Source organism: Corvus hawaiiensis, chromosome 3, assembly GCF_020740725.1.
Source record: "Corvus hawaiiensis isolate bCorHaw1 chromosome 3, bCorHaw1.pri.cur, whole genome shotgun sequence".
NCBI lineage: Eukaryota > Metazoa > Chordata > Aves > Passeriformes > Corvidae > Corvus > Corvus hawaiiensis.
In genome coordinates this window covers 42,574,923-42,594,125 of record NC_063215.1, presented here as the reverse complement: position 1 = coordinate 42,594,125, position 19,203 = coordinate 42,574,923, and the positions used below count along the sequence as shown (strand labels likewise).

At 39.1% G+C, this 19,203-nt stretch overlaps 1 protein-coding gene across 2 annotated transcripts; it reads left to right on the top strand.

The window, feature by feature from the left end:
- The first annotated feature begins 506 nt into the window (after nt 1–506).
- Nucleotides 507–18,009, top strand: CCNC (cyclin C). Of its 2 annotated transcripts, XM_048299515.1 has the most exons (12): nt 507–615; nt 1,551–1,657; nt 5,184–5,268; nt 5,514–5,583; nt 7,038–7,089; nt 9,640–9,695; nt 10,969–11,004; nt 12,410–12,501; nt 13,236–13,303; nt 13,584–13,663; nt 15,524–15,642; nt 16,288–18,009. In XM_048299515.1, exons 1-12 carry the CDS (start codon nt 584–586, stop codon nt 16,340–16,342), a joined length of 852 nt encoding a protein of 283 aa, XP_048155472.1. In that variant the 5' UTR covers nt 507–583; the 3' UTR covers nt 16,343–18,009. The 2 variants fall into 2 exon arrangements, with proteins under 2 accessions (XP_048155472.1, XP_048155474.1); XM_048299517.1 differs by lacking the exons at nt 507–615; nt 5,184–5,268 and having other exon boundaries at nt 1,576–1,657.
- Nucleotides 18,010–19,203: the final 1,194 nt, after the last annotated feature.

Below are 19,203 nucleotides of genomic sequence, written 5' to 3'. Positions count from 1 at the left end.
GCCATGAAAACTTGGGAACAGGTAAGTTAAAGGGAAATTTAGGTGAGGTGGAGACAGCACAAGACAGGTAAGCTCTGGATCCTCCTGGGTGCTTACAGTTGGGACCTTATTGGGAGAAACATCGGTTCTACACTGACAGAGGGAGGGCAGGTTTAGACTGGATATAAGGAAGAAATTCTCTCCATGTGAGGGTGGTGAGGCACTGAAACAGGTTGCCCAGGGAAGTTGTGGCTGCCCCATCCCTGGCAGTGTTCAAGGCCCTGTTGGACGGTGCACTAAGCAACCTGGTCTAGTGGAAGGTGTCCCTGTGCATGGCGGGGGGCTGGACAGGGTGGTTTAGGAAGGTGCCTCCCGGCCCATCCCGGACCGTGTCCCTGTGCCAGCCAGCCGGGCTGCGGGGGCCGGCGGGGCGGGCGGAACCCGCGCGCGGGGGAACGGTTCCCAGTGCCGCGTGTTGCCGGCCGACGGCGGCGGCGGCCGCCTCCTCCTTCCTGCTGCCGGCGCGGGGGCGGCGGCGCTGTGGCGGCGGGGCCGGGGCATCGCGGGCCCGGGCGCCTCCTCCCCGCTCCGCTCCGCTCCTTCCATGGCCGGGAACTTCTGGCAGAGCTCTCACTAGTGGGTGCCGCGGCCGTGGGGCGCGGGGCACGGGTGCTGCGGGCCGCCGCCGCGCTCTGTCCATTCATTGCCGGGCCGGGCGGCGGGCATGGCGCTGAAGGGAGGCCCGGGGCGGCCGGCGGAGCGCCGGGCGGGCGGCGGGGCCTGCTCGCCGCGGGACCCTGGCGGGAGCCGCGCTCGGGTGCGGGACCAGCTCGAGCCGGCCCCGCTCAGCCGGCGCTTGGGAAGCGTCTGGGCGCTCCGGGTGAGGGGTCGCTTCCCGGTGTCGGTGCCCGCGCCGCCCCGGGCTCCAGCGGCGGAGTGCGGGCGCTTGGGTCCCTGACACGCTTGTCCCCAGCGGCGGGGCAGCCGGGGCTCCGCTGGGGTTGGACATTAGGAAGCGTGATTGATACTGGAACGGACTGCCCAGGGAGGTGGTGGAGTCACCGTCCCTGGAGGCGTTTAAGGAAAGACTGGACGTGGCACTCAGTGCCACTGTGTAGTTGACAGGGTGGTGTTCGGTCATGGGTTGGACTCGAGGACCTCAGAGGTCTTTTCCAACCTAACTGATTCGGTGATTCTGCCCTAAAACTCCTCGTGCTGAGCGCGTCAAGGTTTGAATGGTGCCCGTAATGTAATGGCTGAAACATAAACCTTGTTAGTGACTGTCAGGGTCTAAGATCTGTACAGCCTGCCCAGTTTGCTACTGGTAGAGGGTAATCTCAGCCCCTGGTAGTTCTTGTTTTGTTGTTTGGTTTTTGGGTTTGGGCTTGTTTTTTTTTTTTTTAGTTGTCTAACTTTTGAAAATCCTGAAGAACAGTTGCTTGGGAAGATTGTGGCTTTGTTAAAGGCCACAAGCCCTTTAGCCCCGAGCCTTAATCCATAGTCTGTTTGTACAGGAGACACTCAGTATAATGTTGATGGAGAGTTGCTGAAATTATTTTCCATTCCTTTAGCTTACAATGGATTTTGGATAAACAAGATCTATTGAAAGAACGCCAGAAAGACTTGAAATTTCTGACTGAAGAAGAATATTGGAAGCTACAGATATTTTTTACTAATGGTAAAACTTTTTTTTATTTCAGCCATAAAATCTGTGCAATGTCTGCCATGTCTAAATGGAGGTTTGAATTGCTTAGAGAATGTAATGTTTTCATTGTGGTATAACATATACTTTCACAGCCTATTTTAACAAAGATTTGGAATATAAATAACATCATTATTTGTTAGTTATATTAGCACAATTCTAGGACAACTTGCAGGCTAATTAGCTGCATCTATAACATTTTTAACCTGTGATAGGATGAAACAGTAAATTTTCTTATTTTCAAGAGGTTCTTACCAAAAATATAAAAGGAGGAGAAGCAAGCAGAAACTGCTAAGCTAGTGTATTAAAAGCTCAGTGTCAAGCATTAGTACTCAGCCTGGGCTTTTGGTGGGTTCTTAGGCTGGGGTAAGTATTTTAGGTGATCTGCACTGTCCTCTTAAACAGCAAAGTTTAGAAACTCGTTATTTGTGTTCATTTAGATTCTCTGAAACCTGCAACACAGCCCATGTTTTGTCTTCTGTCTGATTTCCCAGCACCAGCTGCCTCTCAAATTGTCCACGAGTTTCTGAGAGCTTGGCAGGCAGCCTGTTCTCCCAAAGAATTTGGGACTTGTGTGTGAAGTTGTCTAAGATTTACTTGATCCTGCAAAGCGTGTAACTATCCATATGAATGGCCACACCTGAGTATATGAGATTACAAAGGCACTTAAAATTTTCTCTGTGCAATTGACATATTTGGATATTTGAACTGAAATATTTTTAAAAATCTCCTTTGGCAATGGATATTGCTAAATAGTAGCTTGTTTGCTAGCAGCTCTTTAAATTTTTTTGCAGCAGTCCTTTAAAGTACAGAATGCTTATTTTTTCAGCTATCTGGCCAGACTAGAGAAGTGAAGTGACTTTCCCAGGGTCACTGGAAGATCTTATGTCAGTGTTGGAATGATACTGTGAAAGATACTTATCCCAGCTTCTCTCTTAGCTTAGTTATTTTTGTAACAACTGCATATGCTATAAACACGATCACTGTGAATACATCTGTGTTATTGCTTATAGGGCACCAGGAAATCAGGCTAGCAATGATTTACCCATTTGATCCATTTCTGAAATTTCTTGAGGTGAAAACCAAGTGTCACAACTTCATAACACAAAAAGAGACAAAAGGAGGGGTATGGGTATTTCTAAAACTGTATTTCTATGCTAATTTTCACTAGTATTAATTTGAACTATGAAATATGCCTTTTAAATGTTTCACTTCATTGTTTTTCTTGAGTAAACAAAGCTTTCCAGAGTAAACAAGTTAGTTTTTTTGTTTTGGTTTGTGGTTCTCAGGGTCCTTTCCTTGGCACTCCATGCCTCCCCTGAAGGTATGGTGAGTGACTGGGGGCAGCTGGAGAACAGCTCTGCCAGCGTCTCCCCTGTGCACATACAAACACAGCCTACCCTGGAGGAGAGCGTGGTGCTGGGCTTTCTCCCCTTCTCTAGCAGAGAGGCCTCTTCATGGGCAGGGCAGTCAGGGGCTGCTCTGTGCTCAGGCAGAGCTCACCATGTTCAAACCCTGGATGTGTTGTATGATTGCCTGCCTCTGAATAGGGACCCTGCTTTGGGTCCCCCCTTGTCTCCCATCTGCACTACCTGAGAGCAGATGAAGCTTGGCCACAGCATGTCACATTCAGTGTGTCAGCCCAGGAGATGGTTTTTCCCTAAAGCAATTAAAATCTGCATGGAGAGGGGCAATTTCCTGTTGCTTCCTCATTGGAAAACAAGTACAGTAGATCACTAACTGATTGTATGGCTCCCTGCAGCTATGAAGAGAAGGAAAAAGATCATCTTCTAACATAGTTTGAAAAAGGGAACTGATGTTGATTTCTCTGGATCACCAAGTCTTAATTGGTTTTGGTTGAGAAGTTATTAGTTGTTTTCCCTTTTTGGTTTTGGGCAGAAGCGGTAATGTTTGTGTTAGAGGCTGCTCAAAATACTCAGATTTAAAACAATCTTATTAAAAAAACCCAAAACACTGAAACCACTTACTTTGTAAACATACAGGAATAAATGATCCTATAGTTTCTTTTCAAATATTATAAAAATAATTACAAGTATTGGACTTTTTCCCAACATATACAAGCTTCCATTTCATTAAGTCTCTCTAGGCTCTTGTCCATTTTTTTTCCTAACCCACACTTGATTTTCTCTGACAGCAGATGGCCTAACCATTCCTGAAAATCCCATGGGATTATGAAACATATTTGGAGAATTCTGTTTAGCTTAATACTTGAATTTTTCTGATGCCCGAGTAGTAGGACAGCTTTTTAGCCCCATGGTCAAATTGAAGGCAAAAATTCTTTCAAATCTCCCAAGATATGCTGATAAAATGTTTAATACATTATACACTGCATACTTGGTTTAACACCCTTTTCGGAAGTATTGCTTGGCCTACTGTCAGTGGCAAACTAGTCCCAATTTGGCATTCTTCTCTAGGAAGAGAATGATATGACACAGGCAGGGATTTAATGTTGCTTTGGGCATTGCCAGTGGGTGACAAATGTGTACCCTGGCTATTTGCAGGGCATACGTGATAAGAGCATGGGTAAAAATCTCTCTGCTTGAATGTTTAAATAGAGACTAAGAATTTAGTGATGACTGACAACAGAATTGTTTGGTTTTCCCACCAGTGGTCACTGTCTTGGTCTTGCTGTACATATTTTAAATATCTACTTAAGTGTATTTTAAAATACTGTTTTTGACATTTCTCATGAGGGAGGAAAAAAAGAAGAGGGAGTCTTCACACAGCCAAGCCGTGCTCAGAATAATGGCGGCGAAGAAGTATGGGAAAAATAACAAGTAACAACCTTATGTTTCACTGTGCCATTCTTAATATCCAGCCCCTGCTCTTAATCCCAGCTTGATGCATCTAATTTGCTTGGCACCTTTCCTTTGCCTGGGAGGCCAAACAAGAGCTACCTGCACAGATGACACCAGGGTTGTTTCTTGGCCAACTGGCAGAGGACCACCGTGATGGAGCAGCTGACTGCATCCTCTGGTCTCCCACCCCCTCTCCCTAGACTAAATATGTCTTTTTTTCTTTACACCTGCTGCCTCTGCCAAATTTAATGACCGTGTTTATGTTGGCAGCTTTACTTGTTTGAAAAAAACCCATCCATTTTGTGTGGCACTGAAGAGCTGTGGATTTATATTTCCTGTGTCTGAGTTTGTTTTGCTCTAAAATGGAATAGCTGAGCTTTACCCTTCTGAGATTTGTGTTGTCATCTTCTTAAAGGTCATACTCACTTTATACACAATGAAGTCAAGGTACCTTTCCCTTTTTGAAGGTGTCCCCAAGCTTCAGGAGGCAGCGGTTCTTCACCTGCAGGTCTGTAGGTTTACAGCAGCGTGTTGTCTTACTAGAGCAGCTGAGCTGAGGGAGAAGACTGTGGTGCTGCTCCTTAGAATCCCCAGCACTAGTCATGTTTTGAGACCCTTTGCTATTTGGTGTCAAATTGTTTAAAAAAACTCAACTCAAGCTTTTGTTCATTTTTTTTTTTAAGTTATCCAGGCTTTAGGTGAACATCTTAAATTAAGACAACAAGTTATTGCCACTGCTACAGTCTACTTCAAGAGATTCTATGCCAGGTAGGACTGTTTACTATGATGGTACAAGAATAAAACATTTGCTAGGCACATTTTGGTAGCCCTTTAAAAATGCAGTTCTGTATTAAAAACAGTGCCACTTTTGTTTTCTGGATGGTGTAAAGCTTTTATGCCTTAATAAAGTTAACTTAAGCTTTGCTTTTTCAAAAGGAAGTGTGGTGCTCTTAATAGATTAATCGTTCTACATGTATGAAACAACATATTATAATTTTGTTGTAACATTTCAGATATTCCCTAAAAAGTATAGATCCAGTATTAATGGCTCCTACGTGTGTGTTTTTGGCATCCAAAGTAGAGGTATGAAGTATTACAATTTTTTAATGTAAAATTATGTGATGTATGAGAGAAAGAAAACGTTTAGGACTTTTAAATTTTTTGTCTTTCTTCATGCTTTGGGGGTTGAAACCTTCTCTTTTTTTGCATAGATTTCTATAGCATTTAAGAAAAGGAGACAGAGAAGGCCTTCAAAATTTGTCTGAATTACTAACCCTAAAGTGCCTCTGAAAATTGAAAAAACATTTTAAAAGGCTGTTTCGCTGTGACACAGTGTTTACATATTTACATACACTATATCTTAAATTGTGCAGTGTCTCCTTTCTGGTGTGTTTTTCCTTATTTATGTTTACTCAAACTTTAAAACATAATTGGAATTTTTTTCCTAATTATCTTGTTCTATTTCATATAGCAAGGGATCCTCAGAGTTTACCACACTTTCGTTACTTGAATTAAAAGTATGTTGTAGCTCATGCGCTGTCCTTGAGAAGTTATCATAAGGAAGTGACCCATTAGGGATAGTGGTGAGAGGGCTCCATGCCTCCACCATCGGAACTCCACTTTGAATGTGGCCAAGAGTTAGCATCAGCTGGGTGCTGCTGTTAGTCCTTTGTTATGCAGCAAGTTTTACAGCTGTTTGAGAAGTGTCCGTGTAATGGAAAAAAGTCAAATGGGACAATTTGTGATATGTCAGCACTAAGGAATTTTACAGAAGGAACTCAAATACTTTAGGGATGGTAGAAACAGTGCTACTAAACCAGTGTTGACTTGTGATACTGTTGTCTGTACAAGTACTGTGACACTTTTCAGTGTTTGGGAGACATGAAGGAAAAGAGAGTGAGTGTTGGAGAGAGTGCTTTTTTATCAACTTGTTAAATAAGCCATTAAGAAGGCATAGACATAGAGTGTAGAGACATAGATGTACCTTAAATTAGAAGTCTGTGTAGCCTTCCTTACGTTAAAGCTTCTGCAACTTTAGAGGGCAGCTGTAGCACTGTTGATTCAGCTATGGACTTACCTGAAAGAACACTGTATGTAGAAAATTTTCAGATTGCTGTCTGTCTCAGCACAGGAGTTAAGACTTCATGAAAACATAACTAAAAAAGGTAGTTAATGGCAGGTTTCTAAAGACAGTTTTCTCTCCAGATGGGATAAGGAAACAAATACTTTCTTGAAACCCTCTTGTCTATTTTATATAAAGAATGTTAGCCAGGTGAGCTTTTGTGGCTTTAGTACCTTTCATAAATCTTTACTGTTCCTCACAAACAACCAATAAACTAATCAATGAAGTAACTCTTGGGTAAAGAGTTTAACCCTGTTCACCTTAAGGAAAAAAAAAGGGGTGGGGGAAAAAACCAAATACTACAATACTGCGAAAAGAAGCCCAGTTTAGTAAGAAGCCATTATTTTAATTTGATAACAGTGTGAGTGTATGGTGTTTCAGGTGGTTCACCTCATTTACCATTCTTTTTCTTCAGGAATTTGGTGTTGTTTCAAATACAAGGTTGATTTCTGCTGCTACTTCTGTATGTAAGTATCAGTAATTTTCATTACACTCCAGTTAGATATTTCTATAGGGAGATGAGTTGGTTTCTTTGCTTGTTTTTAAAAGGCAGCTTTTGATCAAATCATGGAGGACTATAAGAGCCAGTTAAAACCATTTAGAATGAATAGCTTCTGTTTCCAAATATAGAGACAGAAAGGTCCTTCCTGTATTAGTTTTGGTTGATTATGGTTGGAACTTATGCCAGGCATAAGTGAAAACAAAGTAATAAAATAAAACCATTGAAATTGGTAGACAACCTCAAGTAGTAAATTGAATTCTGAACTACTCAAAGATAGAATTCGAAATTTATGGCTCTGTTTAGTAAAAGGTATAGCTCTATGGAATTACCTGTTTTAAGAATTTTTGGTAGGCTGTATACCTTCAGATTTTTTTTAGTCCTTTTCCCCCATCATAAAATTAGCCTTTGCACATGATACTTATTTCTAAAAATACATTTTATAACCTATTGTTCACAATAAATTCAGTTAAATTACACTGTAGTTGCTTAATTCTCTATCTTTCCCACTTGCCTTGTATTTCCCAGTTCATGTTACTTGCATCTCATCCATCAAAGTCTCGAAGTGATATCTTCCTTAGCTGAATGCTATTCTCTGACCCAGAAGGTCCAGCTGCTTTCAATGGGCAATTCCTGGCTGTGCTCTCCCAAATGTAGGTCAGCGCTTTCAAAATCCCTCGTAGCCATTGAGGGAACAGGTGACTGGCTGCATCTGTAGCCTCCACATGCAGAGAGTGTATCAGTCCATGGGGCTGGCCCTGTGACAGTTCTGCCACCAGGAACTGAAGCACATCTTCAGTGCCAGCATGACCAAGACCAGTACTGGATATAGCGCTGAGAGTTGCTATTTTTACATCAGAAGCATCATTGTGTAGAAGTTTTGATGCATCAGTGAGAAAGTTGGATGGATTTTGGTAAATATATGGCAGCTGATTTTACTTGGACATCTAGTTCTTAGCTGTGCTGTTTCTCAAAATCCCAGTTTCAGGATCCTATAGAAAATTTTCCCCACAGCTCTTCCTTCAGACGTAGAAGTCCTGTCAGCCCTGATAAGTACTGTGCATTTCATGGAAATGGGGGAAAAATACAACAGGCTTTCTCCAAGCATTCTTTTATTCTACCTGTTTTTCCTTTACCAGAGTTGCTTCAGTAGCACACAGCAGTTTTTGGGAGCTCTTAATACAAAAGACAAGAAAAGACGAGGCAAGACAAGTAAAAGCAAAAGCAAGCTAACAAAAGGGGTGTTGTAATAGTGGCTGGTTTAAGAGGTTTGCTTACTTTTAGCTAGGTAGAAACATGAAGTTAATAACACTTGCTTCTATTCTAAGGAAGATAATCTCAGACTGGTTTTCAACAACCTCTTCAAAAGGTTTTTGCTCTGTTTACACATCTCACTGAAAGGACAGCTCCATGTAGTGGTTGTGTCTGCAGCTTGCTTTGTGGGATTTTTCTCAAAGTGGTTTTTTTTTTTTTTACCATGTACCTCTTCAGTTTGCATACATCTTGAGAAACCCTTTTATTAATTCTTCTCTTTCTTGAAATAATTAAAATTTCCGACCAGTAGCCCAGTCTTGGTGTCCTACAGCAAATTCCCTAGCAAAGTCCACCATAGGTCTAAATGGTGAATTTTTTGGTCCCGAGGACTGATGCTGTCTTTTCTTCGAAGTGAATGTCATACTGATTTTCTGGAAGTAGTATCGATACTACCATTTAATAATGTATTGTCTATTATTAATATAAGGAATATTGTTCACTTCCAGGATGTTAAATGTTACCTGTTTTCCTTGGAGGACAAGGACTTAAAATAGATTTTTAAATGTTTCACTTGTACGAATCTCAAATCCACATCTTCAAGTATTCTTGTTTTTCTTTGTTCAGCATTCTAACATGAAATCACTCTTGTTTTGCCTATTAACATGCTTCTTACCAGTGCACGAACTGTACTTGTTTTCCTCGTAAAATACATGAAGATTAATTAGATATCTCAACTGGAGATCATTATTACATGGTGGACCTGCAAGAAGTCTGACTGAGCTCCCTCACCCTGCCCTTGGGCTTGCTTTTTTAAGACTTCATTAGTTCTTTTAAAATCTTGCATGTTGAAGGATCAAATCTAAGTAAAAAAATCCCATGTGAAAATTCCATTTGGATTTAGTGTTGGAACTGGGATCCTGAATGTCAGTAGCTGGATAGCTCTGTGAATAAAGACTTGTGGGAAGTTAGTTGTCCCTGAGCTTGTTGGTGGTTAACCAGAAGATTTAATAGTGTCCAAAGTGGCAGTCAAATGTCTGGCTGAGTATCTGTGCAAATCTGTGTTTCAGATGTATTTCTCTCTCCCTTTCAGGATCTTAAATCTTGCAACTCATCTCTTCTCTTTGAAGTACAAACCTTTTGTACTGAAAGCAGTTTTGCTGCCAAATAGATTTGAAGGGCTATATACAGATGAATGAATAGAAAGGGAAAGAAGTATAAGTATTAATTACATTATTTTTAACATACTTTTTTCTGTTTACTGTAGTGAAAACTCGGTTTTCATATGCCTTTCCAAAGGAGTTTCCTTATAGGATGAACCATGTAAGTATGCTATTTGAAATACAACTCGATCAAATAAATTAATAATTGTTAGCAGGAAATTCTGTCTTTTAAATTCTAACAAATGTTTTCATACTCGTATGTCAGGGTTGCTCATGATTAGTTTTGTATAGAATATTGGGAAAGTTATTTTCTAAAGTAAAAAATTATATAACCTCCTTTCCTTAAATTGCTAACTGAAAAGATAAGTGATGTGATAAGGTGACTGAAATGGTAGTTTTTCTATAGCATGATGATAAAAGAGATCTAAAAGAGGTTTTTTTTAATATTCTTGGTTACAAATACATTGCTCCAGGGAAAGTAAATGGCCTTTGCACCTGGAATGCTTCCAAGCTTGCACACATGAGCAGTTGGCTTACAGAAAGCAGTTTTATTTTTGCCTGTAAAATTTAATGGCTCTGGAAAAATAGTTTTTATTTACTACTTAAAATTTAAATTTACCAGTGGTTTTCAAGGTATTCTCAGTCACACTGCTGAGAAGTTTTGTAGTTTTTCTTAAAACCAATTTTGACCTGTGCTGTAGAATTTTGAAAGTTAAATGACTAATTAGTTTTAGATTGACTGTAACAAATACTACTCTTTTGTTGGTTTGCTTTTCACTCAATCTAGAAAGCCAAATGATACATCAGAATATAAAATACCTAAGACCTTACAATAAAACTGCCCTGCAATTTTACAGAAAAAGGCAAATGGAAATGCATTTTGGAGTACTGCTTTTGTATAGCCAAAGCAGTCCAGTCTTTTCCTTGATGTCACTAATACATCACCACCTCTATTAAGAGTGAGGGCTGATTTAATTACTGCAATTAGACCGAATATTTCATATGAAATTAAACCTGAAAATGCTTTGAAGGCTGTTTGGCATGTTAGTGGCCTGATGAAGAAGCTCTAATTCTACAAAAGAACTTCTCTATTGCTGTGAAGTTTTTATGCACTGGGAACAATTTGCTGCTACCAGGTGTTGAAACAAACCAGACAAGTGCTGCCAGTGAAGCAGTCTTTCATAGCAAACTCAATGCAGAATATTTAAATTAATTGTTATTATGACTGGAGTTAAGTTATAACGGTGATAAGACAATTGCCAATAATAGTTTTATTTTTGTTTGGTTTGTAGTTTCAGATAGAATGCATTTAGGACTGTTGGAAATAGTTGTTGAGAATTCCTGTGCATGTGTGGTGTTAAACTGTGTGTCAGTTAATTCTTTCTGCTGCCTTAAACATGCTGCTTATTAACTGTGATTTTGCTTCTTTACAGATACTAGAATGTGAATTCTATCTCTTAGAATTAATGGTAGGTTGGGTTTTTTGGTGGAACTGCTTCTGGTTTTGGGAGAGTAATTTCCTGATGCAGAGACTGGGATGTCAGTGTCTTTTTTTCCCTAGATGGACTGGCCAGTCATGACCATAAAGAGTTGTATTCTTTCTATGCCCTCTTCTTCTTGCCTGGAAGAATCTAGGGCTACACATATATCTATGTGCAGAAGGTGTGGGTACTATCCTATTCAGGCCAGTCTATAACAACCTCATAATTAGAGTAATCTTCTAGGAAGTGAGATATGGGTTTGAATCCTGTGAGGAAGAAACCGAATTCAGGCCTCCCATTTTCTGAGATGGTGCTGTAACTATTAGGTTGTTGGATGAAAGGAGCACAGTGGGACAGTTTCTTCCAGAGCCATTCAAAGAGAGGAGCCATACCTGCTTTTTATAAGAGTAGCTATCCCATTGCTGTGTTTGCTTGGGTAGCTGAAAGGATGCATCCCAGGCTTCTTAGGGGGCTTGGGTAAAGTGCCTAATTTCTGCATATGGCTTGGACTTGGATGGGTTAAGCGCTGAACTCTAGTACTGCTCTACTAGAGTAGTTCTGCTCAGGTGCAGAGAAAAGGAGAGAGAAGCCAGGGAGCAGCTTAGTGAGTTAGACAGCAGATGAGAGAATTTATTTTGGTAATTGAACACAGAGGAGGTCAGATCAAAGTTTTTGTTTGTGTCTACAAGTTGTTTCAATACAGTTTTTAGATTCCTGTTTAGATTTAGTCCTTGATCCTGCTGTTAATGCATGGCAGTAACTCTTGAATTTTGTATGCAGGAGTTTTAGGACAAGCAACTGCATTTACAAGAAGTCATGTTTTAGGGATTCACTTATTTTTCCAGTATGCTATGCAATATATAGTGTGTGCAGTAACAGTGTTTCACCTAAGTGTTCAGCACATGTAAATAATGTGGCTTTTCCCTGTAGTATCCATACAGTTGGCTGCTTTTATCAAGAGGATTATTCCTTCTTGTTTACCTGGACCTGAAACGAGGGGATTTGAGAGCAGTGGAATTTTTCTTCTCTTTCTTTCCAAACCAGCGTCAATTATTTTGGCATGCTTTCCATGTATGGTATTTAGTAACAGATTGTTTTCTGGCAGTGTTTTGTATTTCCAAGTGGGAATTACGGGTTTGTAAGCAAATGAGGTTTCAGTGTGCTGCAGATGTGGCTTTCTGTGTCTCTTAGGGGAAGGACATTGACAGACTGGCAACCGTGCTGTGTAATGGTATTCTAGAGAGAGCGCTGCCCTCATTAGAGCAGGACTAGGTGTCAGAATGCTACTTAAAAAAATAATCAGTAATTGACTTGTAAACTAAATGTTTTAATATGAACTGACAACATGCTCTGCATTGTAATCTAACTTCTATTCCACTGACATTTTTCCTAGGACTGCTGTTTGATAGTATATCATCCTTATAGACCTTTGCTCCAATATGTGCAAGATATGGGCCAAGAAGACATGCTGCTACCTCTTGCATGGTAATGAAGACAATGGAAATAGTTCTTCCTTTCATCAAGAAAGCAAGTGTTTAACAATTACACTTCAAAGGTGGTTAAGCTTTTGCTGAACCAAGCAGGCTTAGCTGTATTTGAATACAAAGGGTGCCCTAGTTAACCTGTACAGGTATATGTCCCTGACTTAGCTTATTCTGTCTTTAACCCTGTAATGATTTTACTTTGCAGTGGTCTAGTTTTTATTTTTTAGGCTAGCTCTAATAGCACAGTTTTAACATTACTGAATGGTGACTATGAGTAGCGGAAATTTCTTTCTGTCAGCATTGTCCTTCTGTTGTAGCTTCTCATAGGAGGTAGAAACAATATGTAGGATTTTCTAGGTGTGTTAGCAGAACTCGTATTCTTGAACTGTTTCAAATGCAAAAAGACAGTAGAAGTACTACTTTCATGCATGCCCTTACTTATTTGTGAAACAGATATTATCTTATGGTATACATCAACATCTGCTACAGAAAGACATTTATGGTACTAAAATAGTGTTTCCAAATAAACTTCTGCTGTGACTACAAGAAAAAAAAAAGAAAGGCTTTAAGAGATTTTTACAAGGGAAAAGATCTCTTTCCTTGATGTTTTGCCCTGCAGCCTCATTGCTTTGACCATCTGGAAAACTGACAAAATACTCGCAAACTGACAGCAGTTTTAAAGTAATATAGTCTAAAGGTGAATAGGAAGATACTTACAAGTTCTTTTCTGCACAGGAGGATAGTGAATGACACATATAGAACTGATCTTTGTCTGCTGTACCCTCCTTTCATGATAGCTCTAGGTAAGTAACAAGTAATGTCTCCTGTCATGTTTAACTGAAAGTATTCTGTGTGCTGTCCCATCACAAGTATTCCTCAGAGTGCCCTCATAAGGTGCTTCAGGTTGTGTTTCATACAGCACTGACACTGTAGCCTTGCAAGTTAAAAAGCCTTAAAGAAAAGTCAGACAATTAATCCCAGGTTTTCTCTGTTGAACTGTATAGGGTTTATAAAAAATTTAATGTTTCTAACTGTATCAGGAGTGTATCTTTGTTCAATATCCATGTCACCTGATCTTTGCAGCTTGCCTACATGTGGCCTGTGTTGTCCAGCAGAAGGATGCAAGGCAATGGTTTGCTGAGCTGTCTGTTGATATGGAAAAGGTACACTGTTTTTATTCTGTTTTTATTCCCGTCATTTGTTATGGACTGACCGGAAATGGTAGTCGTGGTTGTCTTACATATGTGCAATACTGATTTGAGCTTAATTCAGTGATCTTGTTAGGCAGATCTCTTTGGAAGGTAGACAATGTTGGGTTATGTGGTTATCAGCCTTCTCTGAAAGTCAAGATAAAACCGTAGCATAACAGAAGAGCATTGCTGGTGTTGCCATTTTCCAGACAGTATATTTTACATTGTTTGCCAAAAAAAGAATTCCCAGCATCTTTCCATCATACAGGATTGCCAGCACGAGTCTGACTTTTAAGTTCAAGTGCATCTGATTTTCTGATTCACCTTTCGACATCATGCCAACATACCATACTCATTTTCTCCCTGTACATGTGCAGAGTATAGCATAGTGTAGAACATTTTTGACACTTTCAGGATGTCCAGCACTGTGACTTCAATCAGTGCTAAACAGGGAGACACCAAAATCATTCAGCTGAGTTCCCTGCTAATGCAAATTCCATGTCAAATAATCCCCATCATTAATTTATTAGGTTTCAGCATACAGTTGTCCTTATACTAACAATGTTCTTCATCAGTTTTACTTTTTAGGTTGGCTTCTTTAACCTTTTTTTAGCTCCAGCAAGCAAATCAAAGTAGTACTCATACTTCTTACCACAGTGTTTCACTTAGCACGTATTTTTTTCAGTCTTTTTTTGAAACTGAGTGTTTGGAATTAAATAGCCTGTTATGGATGAGATGTACCATTTCCCTCTGTGCCCTTGGTATTGCCCTTTATCCCACTGATGTTACAGCATTGTGTTTGTATTCCAGGATTTGTCTTGAAATTTAAACACAATGTGGATGCTGTGTTGCCTCGAGAGTTCTGTGAATTATGCTGTCATGCATTTAAAGGCAGGGTGATAATAAACTGGCAGCAAGGGAGAACCAATCTATAGTTAATAGATAAAATTACCATAATCTTGATACTGAACATATTCGAATGTTTACACATATTGGTTCTTATGTCAGTGATAAAGTCTAAGCTTGATTTTTTCACATGAACACCATGGACTTCTTCACCAACTACGACTTTTGTTTCAAGGACATATATTGCTCTAGCACTTAATCAAAGTTCATGTATTAAAAAGAAGAAACAAGTCTACTTCATTAATTTAGAGAATGATGAAACATATTATGAATGAAACATTCTCCAGCTTTTATATAGAATATTGCACTAGAAATTTAATAGGAAATTAAGGTAGATAGAAAGTGTCCAAACTGGAATGCTTGCGCTTCCAGAAGCAGAATATGAAGTGTCAGCAATTCTTACTAAGCATATAAGAAGTATTTAAAAACTCTTTGGTTCTGTTTCTTGGAAGGAAAGAATTCAGATTAATGTTCCGTGGTTTTGGGCTTTTGTTTTCCCACACTGTGCCCCCAATACATATAGAACATTGATAATCATCAATTACTGTATTGATAATCTATGGTCATATAGCTGAAGTCATGCTGCCTGGTGTCTATTTTCCCAGGAACTTAGTTATAAGCTGTGACAGTACTTGCAAATAAATAATAAATAAAAAGGTATTTAGTTTGCAGAGGTAGAGAAGCAGTAAATACAGTTGAAAGGGAAAGTACTCCGTTCCGGCTTCGATTCACAATTAAATAAAAAAAATAATTAAATGCTTTATTGCAACCAGATTAAGTGCTAAACAGCTCTGTTTATAATATGAAAATTGTGTTGTTTAGTTTCAGTTTGGGGCCTGTTTAGTTATTTGCACACTTAAATTGGCTATGACAAAGGTAAAATCACTATCGTGCATGACCTTAGGCTCTCTTTTCTTCCTAATACAGATTTTAGAAATAATCAGGGTTATTCTGAAGCTGTATGAGCAGTGGAAGAACTTTGATGAGAGGAAAGAGATGGCTACTATTCTTAGTAAAATGCCTAAGCCAAAACCACCTCCAAACAGGTACAGTACTTCCTTATTACATCTTTCATATGGAAAAACCAGACTACTATGTTAAGAATGTTTAATTTAAGGTATAGTGTATGTTTTTACAGTGCAGATGTTTCTGATACAAAACCAGCCCGATTGTTCAGGAGCTAGTGGGAAGCATAACATTCATTGTCTTCTGGAGAGTGTTAATGTGATTAGAGTGTGATCAATACAGCTCAGCAAATGTAAGGAACCCCAGTGTGAGGCTCCATGACGGGACCAGATTCAATGGAACTGGGCCTGCTTGATGTCGTATTTAATTACTGTGATTAAATATCACTGTTGGGAATCTGCACATGCAAATTCCTTTGCACATGCTTGTGTAATGTGAACTTCACAATGTTCAGAAGTAGATTCAGCAGGCAGCTTCATGATCATATATTAAAATTATTTTTCACATAAATATGGTGAAGTTATTTATGCATGCTGAGAATAACCTTTGCATTTTTTAATGAAACTGAGCAGAATATTTTGACCTATTTGTGTATAGGTTGAAGTATTTACTTTCAAAAGGTTTTTATTATTTTCAGAATACTGTATTTTTTAATTTTAAAAAAAGTATAAAAATGTAATATGATGCTTCTTATTGAAGAGACATATTTTTGTTTTCTTCAACAGTGAAGGAGAACAGGGTCCAAATGGTAGCCAGAACTCTAGTTATAGCCAATCTTAAGGCATTCCAAAGAATTTCTTTATGGACCACTTTGACTCAAGACATCCTGGGATATTTCCTGTGTTCATGAAATGGACAGAAGGTTTTAGTAACATCTTTGACAAAGAACTTGAAGAATAAATAGCTTGTTTGTGTCAAGCATTTTGAAAGCTTTTTCTCTAAAACTACATCATTTTCTCTGACGCTGGAGCAAATGTGCTAAGATTTTTCAGTGTAAGGAATCAAACTTTAAACCAAGCTGCAAAAGATTAACACTTTTCACTCAAAACAAATAGTTCATTATTGGTTTTATTTGCATTGATGTGAACTATTTTTAGAGTGACAGTAACCCGAGGCCTAAGCGTAACTATTAACGACTTGCGTTGTCTTCATTTTGTTTGTGACTGAAGGAAGATAGTGCACTGTATGTTGAATCTATCCATTACCTTCAGTTTTGTTGATTTAAAAAAAATAAATACAGATTCTGCAACAAGTAACACACAGTCCTTCAGAAACAAATACCTAGAAGAGCCTGTAAAGAATATTGTTACAGTTTTAATGAAAGCTGCAGGAAAGAAAGTCAGTTTCTATTTTTGGATTTTAAAAAGCTGTATTCCTCAGTAGATCTACTTGGTTGTTTCTGCCATGATACACAGTAGCCCAGCTTACCAGAGAAGTGCAATATGTATAGTGATTCTGCAGTTTTCTGAAACATTTCAAGTGTTAGGAATTAAGAAAACCCAAAATACTAGGATTTTTTTTTTTTCAAATAAATGTACTGTATAGTACAATCGGAATATTTCACAATCAAGTACAAATCTGGATATTATTGCTATTTTTTATGGTGGATTTTTTTGTAGAAAAGATATACACTGTTAGTCTGCCTTCACTGTTAGTGTGAATTTGTGTGGTTTATTAGAGAGTTTATTTAAGAGGATCAAGTGTTCAGTAAGCTTCATACTGGCTAATTTTAATTGGGATGTTAGGAGCAACTCTAGAATAACTGAAATGGGATTCCTTGGTTAACTTTGTGCTGGAGAAAATGAGATTCTTTCAAACAGAAGGCCATATCCTGCATTCCTTACTCAGGCAGATATCCCACTGAAGACAGGAATTGGCCTAAATTCATTTACTGATTTTTTAGATAACTTTGTTTCTAACTAAGTTCTGTACAACTTTATTTTTAACGATAATGCCAACTTGCCCAAGTATAAAAGTCGAATGATAAAGTTCAGTAACATTGTTCTCTTTTTTTTTTTCTTGTTTTCCTGGAGCAACACATTTCACTGCTCTGAAATACTGGAGGGAGATTCTTGAAAACGTGCTCTGTGATGCGTCTTAGTTCAAAAAACTGGCCCCTTAAAAAAACCCCACCGTCTTTGTAGTTGGCTGGTCATTCAGTGAAATACAACTCAAGTGGTTTTGTATGTAGCCCATTAGGCTACTAGCATTTATTTCTCTTCAGGTTATTTCCATAAACCTTTAGGTGAACCAGCCCCAAACGCTTTGGTGAGGTGGGAAACATACACGTTTTGGTCTTTGCTACTTGGTTGCCACTTGATCCGTACCTTTTATAGACAGTTGATTGATGAAGTGGAATTCAGCTGTTTTGCTTTCATTTCTTGAAGTCTAAAATGTGGTATTTGTAATGTGGACTTGGGGAATAGGAATAAATCAAAGCGACTTGACCTCTGTTGTGTGGAGTTCTTAAACGGGAGCTGTTCTTTAGGTAAGCATCACTCAGCTCACATATACCACATTATCTGCCAAGAAAGTTCACGTTTTGGAATTGGGGAATGAATGAAGAATTCTGGCTGGAGTGGTTAAATTTTTTCTTGCTGCTCAAGAGCCTTTGCAGACTTGACTTTACACCTAAATCGCAATGGGACCTAAACCTCAGAGCTAAAATATCGGGCACTTCTTGATGGTACCTGGGAGTTTCCTAATAGTTTTCTCTATTGGAAAGGTGAGGCTAATTTTATCAGCTCTGATTCCAGTAAAAAGAGTGAAAGGCAATAAAGTGCAGTCAAAAGAGCTGGATTCAGTGAAGACAGTTTTAAAAAGATGTAATTTCAAACAACAGGAAATGGAACAATGTGAATTCAACAGTCTTGCTATTAAGCAGACAGAAAAAAATCACCTTTCTTGTGTTTCATTTGAAGGGAGAGGTGCATAAAAATGTGGTATTTCATTGAAAGAGATGTAGCTGAAAGTCTTCACAGATTATATGGCAACAGGTGACTCTGAAGTGTGAAAGCAAACACAAGCCATCTATGCCAGAACAACTTGAGGAAAAATCCCAAAGGAAACAAAGTGGATCAGACAAGTATACAGTGGTTTTCCAATTACGAAAGAAACAACCCACAACTCTTCAGAAAAGACAGCAGGGGTCTAGAAGAATCATGGGTGGTGTGAAGACTTACCAGGTGACAACTGCTCCCTTCTGACAGAGGAAGCCGGAGCAGCTGATGAAAAAAATACATGGCAAGTTGGGAAGCAACAAAAGGAAAGATTTCTCACCACTGCTGTGTCTGTTGGGAGTTTCTGTTGAAAATTTGAAAATACCCGAATATACTAAGACATGCAAAGCCTGAAGCACTCCGAATTGTAAATGAGAGTTATCTGGAGATTGTATCACTACATACTAATCCTGTTTTATGCTTTTCCTCAGATGTTTATTACCAGTTGCTGCTAAACAGAAAATAATGGGCTAGATAGATCTTGGTGTGACACAGAATAACTTGTTTATTTTTTGTGGTTATGTAGTTTCAGGTGTTCCCAACAAACATTAATGTAGCTACAAAGGAAGCACTGGCTGCTCATGGCTATAGTTGACTAGATTGCCTTGCTTTGTTTATTTGTATGCTGAAGTTTGGTGGCTT